The sequence below is a fragment of the Salmo salar genome, chromosome ssa13, assembly GCF_905237065.1.
Source record: "Salmo salar chromosome ssa13, Ssal_v3.1, whole genome shotgun sequence".
NCBI classification, from domain to species: Eukaryota; Metazoa; Chordata; class Actinopteri; order Salmoniformes; family Salmonidae; genus Salmo; species Salmo salar.
Window position 1 is genome coordinate 19,240,336 of NC_059454.1, and position 22,690 is coordinate 19,263,025.

The 22,690-nt window shown below is 44.2% G+C and overlaps 2 protein-coding genes across 5 annotated transcripts in view; both read left to right on the top strand.

Moving 5' to 3' along the window:
* samd10b (sterile alpha motif domain containing 10b) overlaps positions 1-9,460 on the top strand; it is a 138,510-nt gene extending 129,050 nt beyond the window's left edge. For both annotated transcript variants that reach the window (XM_045693020.1, XM_014134717.2), the window contains exon 5: positions 8,616-9,460. In XM_045693020.1, coding sequence (XP_045548976.1) covers positions 8,616-8,638 — 23 coding nt within the window. In that variant the 3' untranslated portion in view covers positions 8,639-9,460. The remainder of the gene's footprint in view (positions 1-8,615) is intronic.
* Positions 9,461-19,400: 9,940 nt separating this feature from the next.
* Positions 19,401-22,690, top strand: part of LOC106566583 (zinc finger protein 512B) — a 92,235-nt gene continuing 88,945 nt past the window's right edge. Inside the window, exons 1-3 of one of the 3 annotated variants that reach the window (XM_014134719.2) lie at positions 19,401-19,857; positions 20,113-20,257; positions 20,368-20,569. The gene's annotated coding sequence lies outside the window, so the exon portion shown is untranslated. Of the gene's footprint in view, positions 19,858-19,877; positions 20,258-20,367; positions 20,570-22,690 lie in introns of those variants that run through there. The other 2 variants (XM_014134718.2, XM_045693021.1) reach the window with 2 other exon arrangements.

Here is a 22,690-nt window from a genome sequence, read left to right on the forward strand (position 1 = left end):
TGCAAAGTGTGATTTCCCAGTAAGGTTATTTTTAAATCTGGCAAGTTGATTGCGTTCAAGAGATGTAAATCTATAATTCTTTAAATGACAATATAATATTTTACCAATGTTTTCTAATTTTAATTATTTAATTTCTGACGCTGACTTGACTGCCGGTTATTGGAGGGAAACGATTTCCTCAACATCAATGCCATAGTAAAACGCTGTTTTTGGATATAAATATGAACTTGATAGAACTAAAAATGCATGCATTGTCTAACATAATGTCCTAGGAGTGTCATCTGATGGAGATTGTAAAAGGTTAGTGCATCATTTTAGCTGGTTTTATGGTTTTGGTGACCCTGTCTTTGACTTGACAAAACATTACACACAACTCTTGTAAATGTACTGTCCTAACATACTCTAAATTTATGCTTTCGCCGTAAAACCTTTTTGAAATCGTAAAACGTGGTTAGATTAAGGAGATGTTTATCTTTCAAATGGTGTAAAATAGTTGTATTTTTGAAAAATTTGAATTTTGACATTTATTTGGATTCAAATTTGCCGCTCTTGAAATGCACCTGCTGTTGATGGAGTGCACCACGGGTGGCACGCTAGCGTCCCACCTAGCCCATAGAGGTTAAGAAATCTGTCCATAAGCGGGTGGCTTCCAAGCAGCCCATCCTGCTCTTTATCATGACATGCTGAAATCGCTGCTGCATACACATTAAGTGTGGATGCAGTCCTGCCAGCATCGAACAAAGACCTTGAGAACTGGAGCACAGTTCTTATGCCGCAAGTTTCTGGAACAACCCCCTGCTCCACACACCACTGGCAGAACACCCCACACCACTGGCAGAACACACGCCACCTTGTGTCATAGGTTGACGTGGTGGAGGGGGCCCTGGCACTCTGTAAGATCTAAACCAGACCATTTTCGCTGTTCAGTGAACATGCCCACAGCAGCAGGCAGGAGGGAATCACTTTTGCCTGTGACAATAGGTCCGGCCTCCGAGGTAGTTCCCCTGCTGTCCCCGCTAGGAGTGCTCAACCAGTGGTGTCTCGGCCATCTCGGGCAATCAGAAAGACTTGGTGGCCCGATTCTCTGATTCTGTCCAGAGTCGTTGAAATCACTCGAGGGCCAGGGCATCTAGGCCGAGTGTTCGGGGGGGTTGGATATCGAGAACCAGATCCACCGCTGCTTCCCCAAAGATTCCCCACTTACGACTCACTATTCAGGGATGTAGTAGCCACTTCCCTTCCGGAAGGCCTTCCCTGGTCAGCATGTCTGCCGCATTGTTCAGAATCCCTGGGAGGTGCACAGCTCTTAGTGAGGCCAGATTCTGCTGTGACCGCAGCAGAAGGGTATGTACCATCTGGTGAAGGCGGATGGAACCCAGACCCCCTTAGTGGTTTATGTACACTACCAACGTGGTGTTGTCTGTCTGTACCAGCACATGTTTGTCCTGCAGTTGTGAGAAAGTTGAGCAGACTGCTCTCAACTCCAGCATATTGATGTGGAGTTTGGACCAGCTGGGGCTCCATGTCCTGCTGACGGCCCTCCCCCTCTATAGTTCTCCTCAGCATATCAAGGAGATGTCTGTTTGAGCCAGTTCCCTCCGATGGACTCTGCCCAGGCGTATCGCACCTGAAAGGAAATCCAGGGATCGCCATCTTGCCAGTGATCACGTGCATTCCTTGGACACAGTCAGGCAGATATACCTGTGTTCCTGGGGATGGAAACCTTGAGCATTGAACTACGTCTGCAGGGGTCTCAAGTGTAGGAGGCCCTATGGGGTTAAAAGAGAGGCTGCGGAGAGGAGACCAATCAGTCTCTGACACTGAAGAACAGTCACCTTCTGGTCTTGGACAAAATGATTGAGATCTACAATTTTCTGGGCTCGCTCTTGTGTGAGGTGAGCCCTCATTACAGACGAGTGGCTCCGCATGCACATGAACGTCACATTTTGAGTGGGGACCAGGTGGCTTTTTTGCATATTCAACCTGAGGACTAGCTCTGAGATGTGCTTCAGGAGAGATGTTTTGTCTGCTCCTGCCTGTTCTTGTGAATGAGCACAGATTAGCCAATGATCTAGGTAATTCAGTACCATCATCCCCTGTGATGTTAGGGGGGCTAGAGCGGCATCCATGCCTTCTGTGAATGTTCTTGGTGCCAAGGAGAGGAAGAAAGGTTGCACTTGGTATTCGTATGCCATGCCGTTGAAAGCAAAGCACAGGAACTTCCTGTAAGCCGGGTGGATCGGTACATGGAAGTAGGCATCTTTTAAGTTGACATTGCTGAACCACTGGCCTGTGCTAATAGCCTGTAAGATGCGGGACAGAGATAGCATCTTGAAGAGGAGTGTTTTCAAGCACCGGTTGAGAAGCCTCATGTCCAGGATGGGGCGAAAGCCACCATCCCTCTTGGGGCTAGGAAATGTAATCTATAGAACCCACTGTGCTGTTCTGATGGTTTGAGTTGTCTGATTGCATTCTTCTTCAGCAGGGAGGCAATCTCCAGCTGGAGAGCTTATCTTTTCAGGGGGTTGGCTGTTGTAGTTGACCAAACCCCTCTGAAAGGTGGTGGCCAGCATCGGAACTGGAGTTTGTACCGCTGTAATACTGTATCCAGCACCGAGGGGGACTCCACAGGCAGAAGCGACCAATGCCGGAGTCACACCCATCAGGATAACTGAGGAGGCCCGTCCTTCTACATTGGGATGGTGCTTGTTGTGCCGCTGCCTGTGCTGGTGGTGGTGCCACTGTTGACCCAGGGCCTGTTGACGTGGCTGATCAGGGCATTGCTGGTTTGGGGGAGGGCCCAAGCACCCTTTCCAGGCAGAGGAGAGCTGAGGTCTAGACTGCAATGGTCTCTGGGTAGGGTAATGCGGGGCAGGGGACCCATGAAAAACTGCAGGGTCTTTCTGTCCTTCTGCAACTTGGCCTGGGGAAATGGGGAGGTCCATAAAGGGTTTCTTCACGGAGGTCGACATCTTTGTGTGTGAGAGCCAAAGCTGTCTGTGTTACGAGATGACCGGAGACAGGGGTTTTCCATTAGCAGGTGACATCTCAGCATTTAACCTCTATGGGCTAGGTGGGACGCAAGCGTCCCACCCGTGGTGCACTCCATCAACAGCAGGTGCATTTCAAGAGCGGCAAATTTGAATCCAAATAAATGTCAAAATTCAAATTTTTCAAACATACAACTATTTTACACCCTTTGAAAGATAAACATCTCCTTAATCTAACCACGTTTTACGATTTCAAAAAGGTTTTACGGCGAAAGCATAAATTTAGAGTATGTTAGGACAGTACATTTACAAGAGTTGTGTGTAATGTTGTGCCAATTCAAAGACAGGCGTCACCAAAACCATAAATCAGCTAAAATGATGCACTAACCTTTTACAATCTCCAACAGATGACACTCCTAGGACATTGTGTTAGACAATGCATGCATTTTTAGTTCTATCAAGTTCATATTTATATCCAAAAACAGCGTTTTACTGTGGCGTTGATGTTCAGGAAATCGTTTCCTCCAATAACCGGCATTCAAGTCAGCACCACAAATTAAATAATTAAAATTAGAAAACATTGGTAAAATATTATATTGTCATTTAAAGAATTATAGATTTACATCTCTTGAACGCAATCAACTTGCCAGATTTAAAAATAACCTTACTGGGAAATCACACTTTGCAATAATCTGAGCACTGCGCCCAGAAAAATACGCGTTGCGATACAGACTAGCCGCCATGTTGGGGAGATCTAAAATCGAAAATACTATGTAAATAATCCATTACCTTTGATTCTCTTCATCAGATGTCACTTCCAGGTATCACAGGTCCATAACGAATGTAGTTTTGTTCAAAAAAGCTCATCATTTATGTCCAAAAATCTCCGTCTTGTTAGCACATGATCTAAGCCCGCCGGACTTCACTTCATGAACGAGGGGAAAAATATATTTACGTTCGTTCAAACATGTCAAACGTTGTATAGCATAAATCATTAGGGCCTTTTTTAACCAGAACATGAATAATATTCAAGGTGGACGAATGCATTCTCTTTTATAACGTATTGGAACGAGGGTACCCAACATGAACTCGCGCGCCAGGTGTCTAATGGGCCATCATCGTTCCATGGCTCTTGTTCGGTCAGATCTCCCTCCAGAAGACTCAAAACACTTTGTAAAGGCTGGTGACATCTAGTGGAAGCAATAGGAAGTGCCAAAATATTCCTCAGCCCCTGTGTTTTTCAATGGCATAGGTTTAAATGTAATACAACACATCAGGTATCCACTTCCTGTCAGAAAATGTCTCAGGGTTTTGCCTGCCAAATGAGTTCTGTTATACTCACAGACACCATTCAAACAGTTTTAGAAACTTTAGGGTGTTTTCTATCCATATCTAATAAGTATATGCATATTCTCGTTACTGGGTAGGATTAGTAACCAGATTAAATCGGGTACATTTTTTTATCCAGCCGTGCAAATACTGCCCCCTAGCCCCAACAGGTTAAGAGGGAGAGGAGTATGGACACCTGAGTCATTTCAGCCGTCAGCTCAGGGTCACCGTCGATGGACAGGCGAGCTTTCAGACCGTACAGGTATGTCTGCAGCAGAGTGGTTGCATTCATAAGGCGAGCCACCATGGCCAAGGTCAGGAAGGTGTCCTTTAATTGGACGTCAGCAGCCTGGTGAGGCCCCGGAGGACAGCAGGGAGATTTACCAATGATCTCCTTGTCTATGAGGACCATGGCCGCAACAATGGGGTACATGACAGGGTATTTATCCAGTCCCAACTCCTCGGGGGAAGCCATGAAGTTCCAAGGCTTGCATTGGCATGAGACATGGAACCTTGAGTTCACCTTACCCCAAGTCTGGCACAGTTCCTTGGAGAACTTGGGGCACTGAGGTATGTACACTCTGCCCGGCCTGCTGTTAAGGTCTGGTTTAATATCCAGAGCTTTCAAAACCCTAGAGGGGAGCTCCTGCATACAGTGTGAACTGCAGAAGTGGGTGCTTCACTCTCAGCCCTCTCTGAGAACATGGATCGCTGACCCAGAACCGGCCTCAGAGGTCTCTTCGTCTAGGTCATTACCAGGAAAGATGGAGATAGCATCAGGATCCTGTCTTAAGTCTTCAACGGAGCCTGTCATGCTGAGAGAGTGGAGCTGGGAAGACAGAAAGGCTGCCTGGGCCTCCAACTCATCCAGAGTAGGTCCCCTGTCCTCCTGCTTGGTGGGCGGGCCCGCTGCTGAGCAGGGTTGTTTACGCTTGAGACCGCTCCCGGAGCCTCTAGCATTTGTCTCCCTCATCATAGCTAATCGTGAATCGCATAGACGTGGGCCAAGAATAGCACAACACATGCAGTTGAAGGGGGACTCCACAGCCTAAATGGCATGCTCTAAACCCAGGCACATCAAACAGGTGGAATGGGCATCAGCCGAAGCCAAGCCAGCACTGCATTTATCGCAGTAGTATGGCATGGTGGATAGTCTTCTCTCTGTTTAGACAGAAGCAGAAATACAGACATGTCTTATAGAACAGATTATCTGTTTAACACCCTTTTAATACTATACCAGGTATAAGTATAAAGTAGTTATTTTCTCAGGGCAACATGCTAATTTAAGTAATAATATATTCTATGGATATCAAAATATATTAGGGAAATTCCACTGACAATCCCCAAAAGGTATGGATGTGAGGAGCCAGACTCAATTGACACAATGACTGACTGTGTGAGGAGGGGTCTTAAGAACAGACTGGCCAACTCTTGTGAAATTAGTGAGAGGCGCAGAGTGAGATTCAGAGCATGCGCCTCTCACTAATTTCACAAAAGTTGGCCAGTCTGTTCTTAAGACCCCTCCTCACACAGTCAGTCATTACCGGCTACAGCTCGAGCCAGTAATGAGACTTTGCAAGCTAGTATGCGAAGCCTGGACATTGAGGTGCGACTCGGCAATCACCCATCCTACTTCTGGAAAGAAACATGTTTAATTACAGCTAGATAACACACCGAGTCTCCCTTAGCCTGGGTAGGCGCGATACCCAGCCCGAATCTCCAGAGAGAAGAGGCTAGTGTCCAGCTGAAGTGAACAAGCAACATGTAACACAATTAGCCAGGAGGCTAACCAGTGGACAGAAACAGACAAGACAACAAAGCCATGCACAGTGTACAGGTTGGCCCAACCCGTTCACCCTACTTCGTAGCACGGTGTCGACCTGTAAGAAAAAACTTAATGGACCACAAAACACTGCAGAACACTCTTGGGAGGAGCAAGCTTTGCCCAAAATGGAGTATACTTCAAACACTCAGTGAATAACTCACTTAAAGAGTCTTCTACATTCACTCCTCGCTCACTTCCGGTTGCCGAGGGAAGAAAACAGGAAGTGATGCTAGGCTCCCCGGTATTTACAGGGGGTGGGGGGCATGCGCATCACACCCGTGCCATGGAATTACTCTGAAATGAATCTTTATATCCCATTGATTGACTAGCATAGGCCCTCAAGCAAAATAGAACTGGGCTACATAATTGGGACAATGCCGAATAGCGAAGCTTCTGCGGTGGTGTTCAAATGTAGACTAAGTCGTTTTTGTTCTCTTTGCATTGAGTATTGCATCGTAGGCTACATCTTTGAAAACAGAAGGAGCTTCTTTTTTTTACCAAAGTGAAGTTCTGTTTTCTCATTGAAAAGTGGTTATTGTTCTCTTGGCCGTCGTCAGAGCTTTTAAACCATATTTTTATTTGTGAATGTGTCGGCACCGGGGACTCGGGATGTGGCAGCGTTATTGTTGTCATGTTAATCAGGGCTTTTGATTTGAACATATGGCTAGTTTTAGTTTTGTAGGCTAAGTTACCTATTTCATTATTTACTTTATGGATCAAGCCTTAGCAGTCATCCTGATCTCGTTCCCAATGATCAGTGCTTTAGTTTGAAACGTTTTGGTGTGTATACTAGGCTATTTGATTCAATTTATATATGTTACAGCACTTTGGTTTCACTAATAAATACATTATTGTCTGTTTGTCTTCAGTCCTTTTTAAATAGGTATAGGTCGAATGTAATAGTCTGCCAATAACCAGCCTCAGTAGGCCTATAACTCCATTCCTATTCTACTCAGAGTTTAGAGAAATTGAAAATGAGGCTGGTTAATGCAATGCATGTCTGTTGAATTTGGGAAAATCCTTCCACACTCGGCCACGCCCCACCTACTCAGCCATCAGGAACCACTACTGCGTTGCGGCCATGGCATACTGCATACTTTTCACTAAACGATACATGCTAAATAGTATGCAACGATGAGTACATAGTTATGCAGTTTATGTATATAGCACGCTAATATGGGTATTCGGACACGGCCACAGTCTCTCTGTCCCTTCCTTCTGTCAACGTGTCTTATTTCCTGTGAAGTGTGTGTGTGTGTGTGTGTGTGTGTGTGTGTGTGTGTGTGTGTGTGTGTGTGTGTACGTGCATGTATGAGCGGTGCTTGCGTGGAACAAGCCATCTGCTCCGTAATGCGGTAATTAGCAGAAAAAATGTAATGACGTCATCCCCCCTCCCGGAAATGTTGTCAGCAACGCCTCAGTTGCCATGGGACGTCGCTGGGGTAACCTTGTCGCTAGGTTGGAACGTTCCTTTTGATTTTCTGTTGTTCCGTGTCCTGGCGGAGAGAGTTCTGTTCACAGTTCCATGCGCTGTCTGTCTGTTTGTCTGTCTGTCTGCCCGCTCGACTGAACTGCAATGTGAATTCACTGGGGCAGAAAGCATGACAGGCTCAGAAATAAAAGGAACATGACATTTTTACCCAAACACAAATTTGCTCAGGAACCCCTTAGTCCTCATGTCCTCTTAGAAGATTTTCATCTGAGAGATAGACCCCCTTTACCTGAACAAATCTCAAGCCACCCCTCAATCCCATCTGCCTTTCTTTCTCCACCTGCTAACTCCTTCTCTCCCTCTCTCTTTGTCTCAGGGTCTGATTCTCTCCAATATCATGTTAGATCTGCCTGTGTGTTAGAGACAGGTAACGGGTTTTCTCTCCCTAATCAGGGGACTGATAACTCAAATGCCAAATGTCTCCTTTTTTGTTTTTTACTCCTCCAATGTAAAAATACAGTTTGTTGTCATTTGAGGCCGGTGCAAAAGTGTAATCACAGAAACCAATCGGTCACGTCTATGGGTCATAGACGCCGATGAGTTTGATATGAGAATGGTTTAAGGCATAGAGAGAATGTGAACCAGAGGTTTCACTCTACAGACTGATGTTTCAGAAATAATTCTTAATGCAACTGGGTTGTTGACCGATAAGACAGGGTTTGAAGAGAGGGCAGACAGAGGAAGGTGATCTGGATGGCGCTGTGTGTGTGTGTGTGTGTGTGTGTGTGTGTGTGTGTGTGTGTGTGTGTGTGTGTGTGTGTGTGTGTGTGTGTGTGTGTGTGTGTGTGTGTGTGTGTGTGTGTGTGTGTGTGTGTGTGTGTGTGTGTGTGTGTGTGTGTGTGTGTGTGTGTGTGTGTGTGTGTGTGTTGTTGGAGTTGGGCATTATGGTGTGAAAGACAGTGATGCCAATCCAACTCCCAACCCCACTGTTTTCCTTGTATTCATCTCTCTCTCTCTCTGTCTCTCCCTCTCCCTGCAGCCTCCTTTGGAAACATCTCTTAGCTCATCCCTCCCTCCGTCCGTTTGGCAGCCCTCACTCTCCTCTGCTATTTCCAGTAGCCATGGAAGGACCTGCTCGCTCCAGATATGTGACCGCAGAATAGGGCTGTGAGAGGAGGGAAGAAAGGAGGGGAGAGAGGATGGAAAAGAGGAGAAGAGGAGCCTTTAGACTACATGCCAAACACACTGAAGGAGGTTTCCCATTCAACAAGGCCAAACTGGTTTAAATGATGAGAGAGAGAGAGAGAGAAGTGCTGAATACAAGGGCACACACTGTAACATAGATATAAGATGTTTGAAAGGATGTTGACAATGTAGACAAATTAGATCTTAACTACAACAGATTCCCCCCTTTTTGGTTTATTTTTTTATTTTTGGGTGTAGAGAGGAGTATTGTTACTGATCAATTACTGTAGTTCATTACGTTGGGGGCATTACTCCAAGGTTGGTGGAAAGGAAATGCAGCAAACTACTGAATGTCAATGTCTCTGTATCATACTCACATCACAACCCAACTGTTCACAATTTATCTTTTCCTCTCAGGATTTTCATTTTGGAATATGTATTTATAGTTTTGATAGATCTAATTCATACAGTATAAAGTATATATACCCTTGCCTTCATTAGCACCCTCTCCTCAAAGCACATTCTCTTCCTTTCATCTCTTTTATAAAGCCTTGTCTTCACAATGTACAGAATGTCACCCCCCAGATGATGTCTTTGTACTGTAAATGAACCATGTCTATGACAAACATATACCGTACCAGTCAAAAGTTAGGACACACCTACTCATTCAAGGGTTTTTCTTTATTTTTACTATTTTTACATTGTAGAATAATAGTGAAGACATCAAAACTGTGAAATAACACACATGGAATCATGTAGAAACCAACAAAGTGTTAAACAAATCTAATTATATTTTCTAATTTAGATTCTTCAAAGTAGCCACCCTTTGCCTTAATGACAGCTTTACACACTCTTGGCATTCTTTCAACCAGCTTCATGATGAATGCTTTTCCAACAGTCTTGAAGGAGTTCTCACATATGCTGAGCACTTGTTGGCTGTTTTCCTGTCACTCCGCGGTCCAACTCATCCCAATTGGGTTGAGGTGGGGTGATTGTGGAGGCCAGGTCATCTGATGCAGCACTCCATCACTCTCCTTATTGGTCAAATAGCCCTTACACAGCCTGGAAGTGTGTTGGGTCATTGTCCTGTTGAAAAACAAATGACAGTCCCACTAAATGTAAACCAGATGGGATGGCGTATCGCTGCAGAATGCTTTGGTAGCCATGCTGGTTAAGTTTGCCTTGAATTCTAAATAATCACTGACAATGTCACCAGCAAAGCACCCCCACACCATCACACCTCCTCCTCCATGTTTCACGTTGGGAACCACACATGCAGAGATCATCCGTTCACCTACTCTGCGTCTCACAAAGACACAGTGGTTGTTTGGGCTGTAAGCTGAGGTGCTTTTACCGAATAGGGCTATCTTCTGTATACCAACCCTACCCTGTCACAACAAAACTGATTGGCTCAAACACATTAAGGAAAGAAATTCCACAAATGTACTTTTAACAAGGCACACCTGTTAATTGGAATGCATTCCAGGTGACTACCTCATGAAGCTGGTTGAGAGAATGCCAAGAGTGCGCAAAGCTGTCATCAAGGCAAAGGATGGCTACTTTGAAGAATCTCAAATATAAAATATATTTTGATTTGTTTAACACTTCTTTGGTTACTGCATGATTCCATGTGTGTTATTTCATAGTTTATGTCTTCCCTATTATTCTACAATGTAGAAAATAGTAAAAATAAAGAAAAACCCTTGAATGTGTAGGTGTGTCCAAACTTTTGACTGGTACTTTATATTATTTGAACGTTCTAGAGGAACATAAGCTGTAGACCTGAATATAATGTAGACCTATACCTTCAGTATTTTATAAACAGAGCATTTTGATAGGACATGCTATGACAGATGTTTGCTGTGATTGTTTCTGCCCTAGCTGTATTTGATAAAGCAATAATCAGAGATGTAGCTGGCCAAAAGCCATGGTTCTATTCTACTAGTAAGAGTCAAATGCCTACATCTCCCATGATGCAGTAGAAGTAGACTGTAGTTACAACTCCATTGTGTAAAAATAGTCTCTTTTTGTGTCTTTCCCATAACACCAGAAGTGCACAACTCCAGTACTCGAGGGCTCCTATCCTGCTGGTCTCTCTCTCTCTCTCTCTCTCTCTCTCTCTCTCTCTCTCTCTCTCTCTCTCTCTCTCTCATTGATGAGTTAGTGTAACTGATTGACTATAGATTCCACACACCTGGTAGCCCAAGGAATCAACTTGTCATTGAAAGGGAGCATATGGTGTATACTGTTCGCCCTGGAGGACTGAAGCTATGCACCTACACCCTACACCATGTCTCTCATTGATAGCTATACATATTAGAGAGATTATTGAGAGGAACCAGACCAGCTGCCTGCTATTACTGTCACACTGTGAATCCAGACACCGTTACTGTGCTTCATAAAGTTACCAGAAATCAAATACTCAGCATGACCGTAAATAAAGATCCTCTGAAGAAAGCAACATAGGCCAATATACAGGTAACTGACAAAATGAAGGAAATGCTTGAGTAAATGAGAGATACAAAGTATATTGAAAGCAGGTGCTTCCACAAAGGTGTGGTTCCTGAGTTATTTAAGCAATTAATATCCCATCATGCTTAGGTGTCATGTATACAAATCCCCAGTTGCCCGTTACTTCGGCTACCATGGCTAGAAGGAGAGATCTCAGTGAGTCTCAAATGAGCATAGGGGTTTTAAAGTGTGTGTGTTCGTGTGTGTGTGCGCGCGTTTGTGTATGTCAGTCACCAGATCTCAACCCAATTGAACACTTGTGGGAGATTCTGGAGTGGCGCCCGAGACAGTGTTTTCCACTATCAACAAAACACCAAATTTCTCCTGGAAGAATGGTGTCGCATAACTCTACCAGAGTTCCAGACAATCTATGCCAAGGCACGTTGAAGCTGTTCTGGTGGCTGGTGGTGCTCCAACCATGCAGCTTCATCTCACACTTTCATTTTGGGATTTGACTTAATTGGATGAATGTCGATGTTTTTTGACCCATTAATTCCCAACGCTCTATTAGACACTCTATTTTGGTGTTTCCTTTATTTTGACAGTTACATGTACAGTATGTGTTTTTGTTTCATTACAAAAATGAAGGTTAACTTTTCAGAATTTATGGTGAAGGGGAGCAGGTCTTCTATGGTTGTGCATAGAACTATTCTGGGGAACAGAATACTGGGCACACACTGGTTGAATCAACGTTGTTTCCATGTAATTTCAATTAAATTACTTTGAACCAACGTGGAATAGACGTTGAATTGACATCTGTAACCAATGGGTAGGCTACCATCCTTTCCTCCCTTCCTGCCCTCCTTTCCTCCCTCTACCCCTCCCTGTACCCCTCCCTGTACCCCTCCCTCTATCTCTCCCTGCACCCCTCCCTCTACCCCTCCCTCTACCCCTCTCTCTATCTCTCCCTGTACCCCTCCCTCTACCCCTCTCTCTACCCCTCCCTCTATCCCTCCCTCTACCCCTCCCTGTACCCCTCCCTGTACCCCTCCCCTCTATCCCTCCCTCTATCCCTCCCTCTACCCCTGTCTCTATCCCTCCCTCTACCCCTCTCTCTATCCCTCCCTCTACCCCTCTCTCTACCCCTCCCTCTACCCCTCTCTCTATCCCTTCCTCTACCCCTCCCTCTATCCCTCCCTCTACCCCTCTCTCTATACCTTCCTCTAACCCTCTCTCTATCCCTCCCTCTACCCCTCCCTCTACCCCTCTCTCTATCCCTTCCTCTACCCCTCCCTCTATCCCTCCCTCTACCCCTCTCCCTTCCTCTACCCCTCCCTCTATCCCTCCCTCTACCCCTCTCTCTATCCCTTCCTCTACCCCTCCCTCTATCCCTCCCTCTACCCCTCTCTCTATCCCTCCCTCTACCCCTCCCTCTATCCCTCCCTCTACCCCTCTCTCTATCCCTTCCTCTACCCCTCCCTCTATCCCTCCCTCTACCCCTCTCTCTATACCTTCCTCTAACCCTCTCTCTATCCCTTCCTCTACCCCTCCCTCTATCCCTCGCTTCAGTTGACAAGGACTGTCTGAATGAGGAAACAACTTGACTGTTAAGTGGAAAATACACTGTTATACATTTGTAGATGTCTACAGACACTTCTATTATTCGTTTGTTTACTTTTTCAGATCAAGGATGGGGTTGTTTGTTTTCGATATGTTAAGGAAAAGGGTTTTAAAGATATGATTATTTACTTGCTGTACAGATGTTAAGAAGAGATATGGAATATGGAGAATCTTGGCTTTTTTAAATAAAGTAATGCATATTCATGAGATGTATGTTGCTTATCATAATATAACAGTCACGCAATTGCAGTTACACATACCTTCACATATACACACCTTCTCTCAACCATTGGTGCTGTGGACTGAATAGGACGTCTGTAAGTGGCTGAAGAAACACACAACTACCTGAGCTACGAAGAAGCCTTCTCCCACCATGCTATGACAGGTACTGTAACACACACACTTTCTCTCTGTTCTTGGTGCAGCTGTGGCTGTCTGTTAGGGATTGGCTGCAGGCAAGCTGGTTAATTAATACTCTCTCCCTCAGTGATCTTTGTATCTCCATGCTCTTTTCTAATCTCTCCCTGGTCCTTGTTCTCCATCAAACACACACTCACACATCCCTCTCTCTTCTCCCCAGGCCTGACCTCGATTGAGTGCTTTTGTTGAAGCAGAGCGAAACAGATTCACTTCAGCAGTCCTCTTCCCTAAACCGCAACTCACTCTCAGATAAACTGTTCTGGTCGTGACCACAGGGCTCTGCCTCCTAACCTCTCTACCTTACCTTCTACACTTTCTCTCTTTTAGATTTGGGTATGTCATTTTAGGTGAAAATTGAAAAAAAGGGCTAATCCTACTGTTGTTTCTGCTGGGGAGACAGGGCACTTAGAGAGTAAATACTCCTGAGTTGTGTTATTAACTCTCTTATCTCTCTCTCTCTTTTAACTCTCTCTCTTTTAACTCTTATCTCTTCTAACTCTCTCTTTTAACTCTCTCTTCTAACTCTCTCTTTTAACTCTCTCTCTTAACTCTCTCTTAACTCGCTCTCTTTTAACTCTCTCTTCTTACTCTCTCTCTTAGCTCTCTTTTTTAACTCTTATCTCTTCTAACTCTCTCTTTTAACTCTTCTCTTCTAACTCTCTCTTTTAACTCACTCAACTTTCTTTTCACTCTCTCTCAACTATATCTATTCTAACTCTCTTTTTTAACTCTTACCTCTTCTAACTCTCTCTTTTAACTCTCTTCTAAATCTCTCTTTTAACTCTTCTCTTCTAACTCTCTCTTTTAACTCTCTCAACTTTCTTTTAACTCTCTCTCAACTACACTGCTCAAAAAAATAAAGGGAACACTTAAACAACACAATGTAACTCCAAGTCAATCTCACTTCTGTGAAATCAAACTGGACACTTAGGAAGTAACACTGATTGACAATAAATTTCACATGCTGTTGTGCAAATGGAATAGACAACAGGTGGAAATTATAGGCAATTAGCAAGACACCCCCAATAAAGGAGTGGTTCTGCAGGTGGGGACCACAGACCACTTCTCAGTTCCTATGCTTCCTGGCTGATGTTTTGGTCACTTTTGAATGCTGGCGGTGCTTTCACTCTAGTGGTAGCATGAGACAGAGTCTACAACCCACACAAGTGGCTCAAGTAGTGCAGCTCATCCAGGATGGCACATCAATGCGAGCTGTGGCAAGAAGGTTTGCTGTGTCTGTCAGCGTAGTGTCCAGAGCATGGAGGCACTACCAGGAGACAGGCCAGTACATCAGGAGACCTGGAGGAGGCCGTAGGAGGGCAACAACCCAGCAGCAGGACCGCTACCCCCGCCTTTGTGCAAAGAGGAGCAGGAGAAGCACTGCCAGAGCCCTGCAAAATGACCTCCAGCAAGCCACAAACGTGCATGTGTCTGCTCAAACGGTCAGAAACAGACTCCATGAGGGTGGTATGAGGGCCCGACGTCCACAGGTGTGGGTTGTGCTTACAGCCCAACACCGTGCAGGACGTTTGGCATTTGCCAGAGAACACCAAGATTGGCAAATTCGCCACTGGCGCCCTGTGCTCTTCACAGATGAAAGCAGGTTCACACTGAGCACGTGACAGACGTGACAGAGTCTGTAGACGCCGTGGAGAACGTTCTACTGCCTGCAACATCCTCCAGCATGACCGGTTTGGCGGTGGGTCAGTCATGGTGTGGGGTGGCATTTCTTTGGGGGGCCGCACAGCGCTCCATGTGCTCGCCAGAGGTAGCCTGACTGCCATTAGGTACCGAGATGAGATCCTCAGACCCCTTGTGAGACCAAATGCTGGTGCGGTTGGCCCTGGGTTCCTCCTAATGCAAGACAATGCTAGACCTCATGTGGCTGGAGTGTGTCAGCAGTTCCTGCAAGAGGAAGGCATTGATGCTATGGACTGGCCCGCCCGTTCCCCAGACCTGAATCCAATTGAGCACATCTGGGACATCATGTCTCGCTCCATCCACCAATGCCACGTTGCACCACAGACTGTCCAGGAGTTGGCGGATGCTTTAGTCCAGGTCTGGGAGGAGATCCCTCAGGAGACCATCCACCACCTCATCAGGAGCATGCCCAGGCATTGTAGGGAGGTCATACAGGCACGTGGAGGCCACACACACTACTGAGCCTCATTTTGACTTGTTTTAAGGACATTACATCAAAGTTGGAACAGCCTGTAGTGTGGTTTTCCACTTTAATTTTGAGTGTGACTCCAAATCCAGACCTCCATGGGTTGATAAATTGGATTTCCATTGATTATTTTTGTGTGATTTTGTTGTCAACACATTCAACTATGTAAAGAAAAAAGTATTTAATAAGATTATTTATTTCATTCAGATTTAGGATGTGTTGTTTAAGTGTTCCCTTTATTTTTTTGAGCAGTATATATCTCTTCTATCTCTCACTCTCTTTTAACTCTTATCTCTTCTAACTCTCTCTTTTAACTCTCCTTCTAACTCTCACTTTTATCTCTATCTTTTAATTCTCTATCTTTTTTAACTCTCTCTCTATTTTAACTCTCTCTCTTAACTCTCTCTCATTTAACTCTCTCTCTTAACTCTCTTTTAATTCAATCTCTTCTTACTCTCTCTCTTAGCTCTCTTTTTAACTCATCTCTTCTAACTCTCTTTTAACTCTCTCTTTTAACTCTCTCTCTTAACTCGATCTCTTCTAACTCTCTCTTTTATCTCTCCTTCTAACTCTCTCTTTTAACTCTCTCTCTTAATTCTCTATTTTATCTCTCTCTCTTAACGCTCTCGCTCTCATTTAACTCTCTCTTTTAACTCTCTCTTCTTACTCTCTCTCTCATTTAACTCTCTCTCTTAACTCTCGCTTTTAACTCTCTCTCTTAACTCTCTCTCTCATTTAACTCTCTCTCTTAGCTCTCTTTTTTAACTCTTATCTCTTCTTACTCTCTCTCTTAGCTCTCTTTTTTAACTCTTATCTCTTCTAACTCTCTCTCTTTTAACTCTCTCTCTCTTAACTCTCTCTTAACTCTCTCTCTTTTAACTCTATCTTCTTACTCTCTCTCTTAGCTCTCTTTTTAACTATATCTCTTCTAACTCTCGCTTCTAACTATCTTTTAACTCTCTCTTTTAACTCTTTATTTTAACTCTCTCTCACTCTTGCTCTGCCTCTGTGTTTCTCTCTCCGCCTCTCTCTACCTTTGTAGATCTGTCTCTCCTTATCTCGCTCTATCTGCCGCTCCCTTTATCTTTCTTGATCTTCCTCTCCCTCTATCTTCCTCTCCCTCTCTGTTTTTATCTTTCTCTGCAACTGGCTTCACACTGTCTATGGTGATATAGACCATTATTGAAGAAAGTCGGGGCAGTTGGCTAGGACAACCAATTAGATGGCCGTTATTTCATTTTCCTCTATTTTCACTTCTCCTTTCTGTGGTAACGGTCTGGTGAGGTCTCTCTCTATTCCTCTTTCTGCCCCTGTTCTGTTGTCTGGTGCCCTAGAGAGAGATGTTTACACAGAAAAGAGAAGGATAGTGTGGTAGAGGGAAAATGGATAGAATAGAGAGATATACAAAAGGACTGGAATAGATGGAGATGAAAAGAGAGAAAACAGGATGGACAAAAACATTTCAATGAGAAACAGAGGAAGTGAGGGAGGGAGAGAGGAAAAATCAGAGATGGAGAGGGAGGGAGGACGTCACACCTGTCCAAACGAAGCGTGTCTGGCACCTTGCACCTGCGCCCTCACCTGTCACTCAGTGGCTGAGTCATGTTAGTGAATACTAAGCAGTTTCTCCTGTCACCATCCTGCCTCGCTGGCTGTCTGGCTTACTGCTGGGAGACAATTACTGGGTGATACCAAGCATCTCCCTGCCTAATTACATGTAAATCATTATCATATGGATGGTTCTATGGTAAACAGGTCCTGTCAGCTGTGTGATGTCTCATTATGGGTGGAGAGGTAGAGGTGATAGAGCGTATAGCTGTGGAGCAGGCAGTTAGGGAGAGAGGACTCTAAGTGTTTATAACCTCAGCTTATGTGTTCATTTCTCAACCTATCTCTTTCTTATTCCATCCTTTCTTATTTGTCTCTCTCTCTCTCCTCAGATATAAATGAGCTTAGTGGTGCCCAAGGAGGTCTGGAGGTCTGTGTTTCTTAAACAGTGGCTTCAAAATCATGGCTGCTATTCTTTAATCCCACAACACGTTCTCACTTCTCTTTCTGCCTCTGTCACGCAGAAGGCAGATTGTCCATTTGAAACCTCACTGATTGACGCCACATGCGGCGTAGAACACGGTTTCCCTCTAGTTGCCAATGGTAGTACAGGTTGGCCACCTGACAGCTTTTAGTAGCTATTAACCAGGCTTGTGCCTGGTCAGCAGAGAAAGAGAGGAGTAAATCACTGTAAGGGATTTATGGTCTGTCAACCAGGATCCTGCAATAACCATTCAGTTAGGTTCCATTAAAACACAGAGCAGGGGAACAGTAGGACGTAGCTCCATACACTGGGGTAGTACTGTTGCTCCGAGGAATTTACTGACTGCCATAACTTATAGTATGTCAACCTGTGGTGTAATATTTTGTAAGAGAGGAAGAAGATTGATGGGCAGGGTCAACCCTCCCCATTTATTTGAGATTGAGTCCTGCGGATTTCTCCTAACGTGTCTGTAGGATATACTCATCCGGGGTCATTTGTTGCCACTTCAATCCCCAAAGATAATTTTTTTTTGTCTTCTCTGCTATATTCTAATGGAAAACACCATCAATGTGTTTATCTCAAACGGCAAACCGAGATCCTACCCCAGCACTTTGAAATAGTATTTAAAAACTAGGTACCAGGGTACTTTCAGTGACTGGCGACTAGGCCTACTCAGTGGACAGCCATCACCAAGGACACATGTTCTCCAGTGGTCATATGACAATGTGGACTACTATATTTCAGTGTTACGGGACCCAATAGTGAGGCAACACTTCCATCTACTGGATATCTAATGTATGAACATTTCATGTGAGGGGTAGATACATGTTTTTAAAAATAATAATCTTGGAGCAAATTAGAGAATCTAGTAGAAATTGAATGTAGCTCCCCAGTGTAAAGCTCTAATGCAACTGCAATGGATGAATGGCAGGTGAAAGGGCGGCAGGTTTTGGTCATGTTATCTTTCCCTCTACAAACCATTTCTAATCAGTTGAGTGGAAGGCTGCGTTTACACAGGCAGCCAAATTCTGATATTATTTTTCCACTAATTGATCTTTTGACCAATCACATCAGATCTTTTCACAAAAGACCAATTAGTTAAAAAAAATATATCTGAATTGGGCCGAGAAACAGAGAAACAGAGAAGGAATTTAAAATATATATATATATATATATATATTTTAGTGAAGGAAGTGCGATTAAAGAAATTAAAACTGCATCCTTAATCTTTCCCTCCTTGACATAACAGATCTAATGTAATTGGACAAGTGAAAGCAAGGGCACCGCCATATAGCTTTCACTGTCCAGTCATGTCTCATCAGTAACTACTTCAGAGTGGTCGAAAGGAAGGATACATTTTATATACTGTACCCTGCTTGGGCCCTGACGTTGCCAGGCCCTAAAATGACTATGTCCTGCCCTCTTCTGGGGGTTTAGGGGAACAGCCAGTGTACATGGTTTACGTCATTGTTTCTGATGATTTCCACTTATAACAAATATTAGGTCATGCTGACTGGCACCAATCACATCTGAGAGTCTCCTCTGGTTGTGTGAGCCCACTGTAAGTGGCTAAGATTCAGTGCCTGCATGAGTGAGGGCCACGTGTTATACATATCATGTCAGAGTATAATGGAGAACATTTAGCTGCTCTTGCAGAAGCTTGCTGATTTAGTAATAGCAATAATAATAATTCATTAGTGGGCAAAATAAGAGAAACTTTCAAAGCAAGTGACCTTGGTTTTCGAAATTGCAATAGCCTTGGAATAAAATGACAGATCAGCAATGCCCAACCATAACAGTCTACATCATCTAACAACCTATTTAACATCCCATATTAAATCGATTGATCCGTTTCTGATAGAGCAGATTAGGTAGCCTATAGTCGATTCTACTCTGCCCCAGCGTCACTATGCAAGTTTCAATTGTTATAGCCTACGAGCGGACCATTTTTTGGACTGCCATGGACTGGCATGATACCGACGAAACAGCACAACGACAATTTACAATCTAAGGCTGTGCGCAGTTGACTCCCTGAATATTAACGATAAAGGCCGAATGATAATTTAGTAGCCTAACATTACCAGATTAAAACGTTTAGCGAGGCTGGTTTTAAGAATTGATCCTAACCCTTTTTCGTCATGACCGCACGGCGTTACGTCGGATGAGCCACATCAAACCGTCAGTTTGGTATCGATACAAAATCGGGTTTATTAGTCAAAAACCCCGAATATTATTTGCGCGATAAAAATAATAATAACGCGAGAGTTTGCAAGTTGCCAGAAGACTGTAGTTGCAGCTGTCAAAGGAAGAGTGGATACGCGCATGACTCAACACACATTACTGTAGCCTATTACTGTACACGGCCGCGAAGATAATTTCCGTATAAAACCCCGAAATAATCCCGAGGTAAGGAACCGCAGACTGCACCGAAAGCGACCGAGGTCGAATCTTTTAATTCCTTTTTTCCTCTGGTTCATTTTCTTTTACTCTAACCAACTCGCTTGCAGCTGTTGAAAATTACTGCACTAAACATATTTTTGTGACTCCCTTTAGCTCCAGCCATTGCAAGGATTTTTTTTTTTACTCCTCCTTCATATTAAAGTCGCCATTTTGCTTCACTGCCTATATAAAACCTTGTTGTATTTGAATGTTTTCTTCAAGGAGTCGGAGACGTTTCTATCTTTCCTGCGTGTCTCCTGATATTCATATTCCTTGAGTTTTCCAACGAGACGATTGAGATTAAAGAAGTGCCTCGTGGTTGCCATATTAATGCACGAAAGGGGAAAAAGTGGAGGCTGGAAATAAGGTGAACGTCTTTAGGATTTTAATTGGCATCTCCTTTCCCCCCCTCCTCCTCCCTCTTCCTCATCTTCTTCATCTCCCCTCATCTTTCCTCGGATTGAAAACGGGGACTAGGCGCGTGGCTAACGACCGTGACGACTGTCAGTCCGTCTCCATCGAAGCCCCCGACCAGACCCGCTTGCAACAGCAGGTGTGATGGCCATGTAAGACCGGGAAAGGCGCATATACCGCGCGAGGTGTAGCCCTACCGCCTGACCCCCACGTGGGTGACCCGGGCCACCCGGCGGCTCGTGTTGGGTGACTCCCGACATTGCAGGTAGGTGTGGCCTTCTAGAATCCCATGTCCCTATTATTAATCAACAGCACTGTAAACATTGTAGCCAGCAGCATTTGAATGCACCAATGTAGCAATCGAAACAGTCCACAAACAATGTTGCTGCAATGTAACCATCTTCAAGTAGAGGAGACAGAAGCAAGTCAAACTGCTGTTGCAGCCTATGTGACCTAGGAGGTGAATAGGGCATGTTGTCTGTGCAGCCTTCAAACATCTAAGTGTTTTTGTGTGTACGTGGTCAGTTCTCTTTCACTTTGCAGTTGTTTCTGGGGTTCAGCTTTGGTTTCAGCCAGCTGTATGATGTATTGATTTATAACTGTCATGACTAGGTTAGTAGACTATCACATGTATGCCATACTGCTACAGTAGCAGGATAATAGCCTATAGCTGTAATGTAGCAGTAGCAGTGTTGTAGTATGACAGTAATAAAGTGGTATTACTTAACTCAGAACCTGTGTGTGTGTGTGTGTGTGTGTGTGTGTGTGTGTGTGTGTGTGTGTGTGTGTGTGTGTGTGTGTGTGTGTGTGTGTGTGTGTGACTTATCTCCATGTCAGTCCTAACAGTGCCTTGACTGTGTGTGGAAGTTGTGCATTCACTGCTCTGGGTGTACAGTAAGCTACTGTGAATATAGAATAGAATAAAATAGAATTTAGTTGAATTAAAAACTGTATTGCGAATCAGAAATCAACCATGGTACATCAATCAGCAAATCAATAAAAATGAATTTGTTTTAGTGTCAACAATGTTATAGACATGACAATGAGGGCAAGTCACAATAGGGACACAATAGACAGTCTACATATATCAGTAGAGAACGGCTCATTATAATGGCTGGAATGGAGTCAATGAAATGGTATCAAACACATGGAAACCACGTCTTTTATGGGTTTTTTGTACCATTCCGATGACTCCCTTATTATGAGCCGTCCTCCCCTCAGCAGCCTCCACTGACATATAATGTATGTATATCTTAGCACAGTGAATGTGCATAATGTCTGTCTGGCTCTCTGGCCTATTTTATGAGTCTTGTATCACACCCTGATCCCTGCTTCTCTAGCAATATGGATCTACCCATATCTTTACAGAGGAAGAAGTGAAACCTGGGTTCAGCTACATACCTCCCTTGCCTTGTAATGCACATGGTCCAGGGTGTGTGTGTGTGTGTGTGTGTGTGTGTGTGTGTGTGTGTGTGTGTGTGTGTGTGTGTGTGTGTGTGTGTGTGTGTGTGCGTGCATGTCCAACTAGCTCTCACAGTCTCACGTCACAATTAGATGTTCATCCATGTTGCTCAAACGTCAAGGTTCAAAGTGTTTAAGGTTAGACATTAACTCCGAATTTTTAAGGTTAGGGTTAAGTTTAGGCATTAACCGAATGGTGAAGGTAAGGGTTAAGGTTTGGGATAGGTTTAAAACCAACATCTTTGTCGCTGGATTGAAACGTGAAACCTTTGGAATCGGAGACAAATGCTTTTACCCGTCCTCCATCCCCATCCATCACGCTCACTGTTGCCCTTAGTGGCTGTCATCTCCCGACGTTCAGACACGGATGGACGTGGAATATTGACTTGTATCACGGGTGACTTGGCTGGCATGTCTGCGTCTATGTGCAGTATAATTATACACACCAGTCTCACGAGTAGACGATCCATTTTTTTGAAACGTACATACAACACGTGTCTCTGAAACCACCCACGCCTCCATACAAGGTGAAATTAAAAGTGTTTAACACAAGCCAACCAAATGAGTGACCTGTGTACTGTAGTAATTCATTAGGGGAATGACATAAATGTACGCATACTAGGCTAAGAGAAAGCATGATGGTAGGTCATACTGTAATCAATCCTACTTAGCATAATTAGCTAGTAGCCCCTGTCAGCCATCAACCAATAGGCAGTGAGGATGACCCGAAGCAACATGACATGCACACTTACATGCACACAATAATACAATTATTGTGGAGAGTCAGATTAATACAGTAGTTTGTTTAAACATTTGACATGCTTTGAAAGAAGGATTTCCCTAATAATCCTGTTTACATGAACACATCTGAAATCAGGCTATTGATGGGACTTTTGATAAATGCAGAACATCACCACTCAGAATA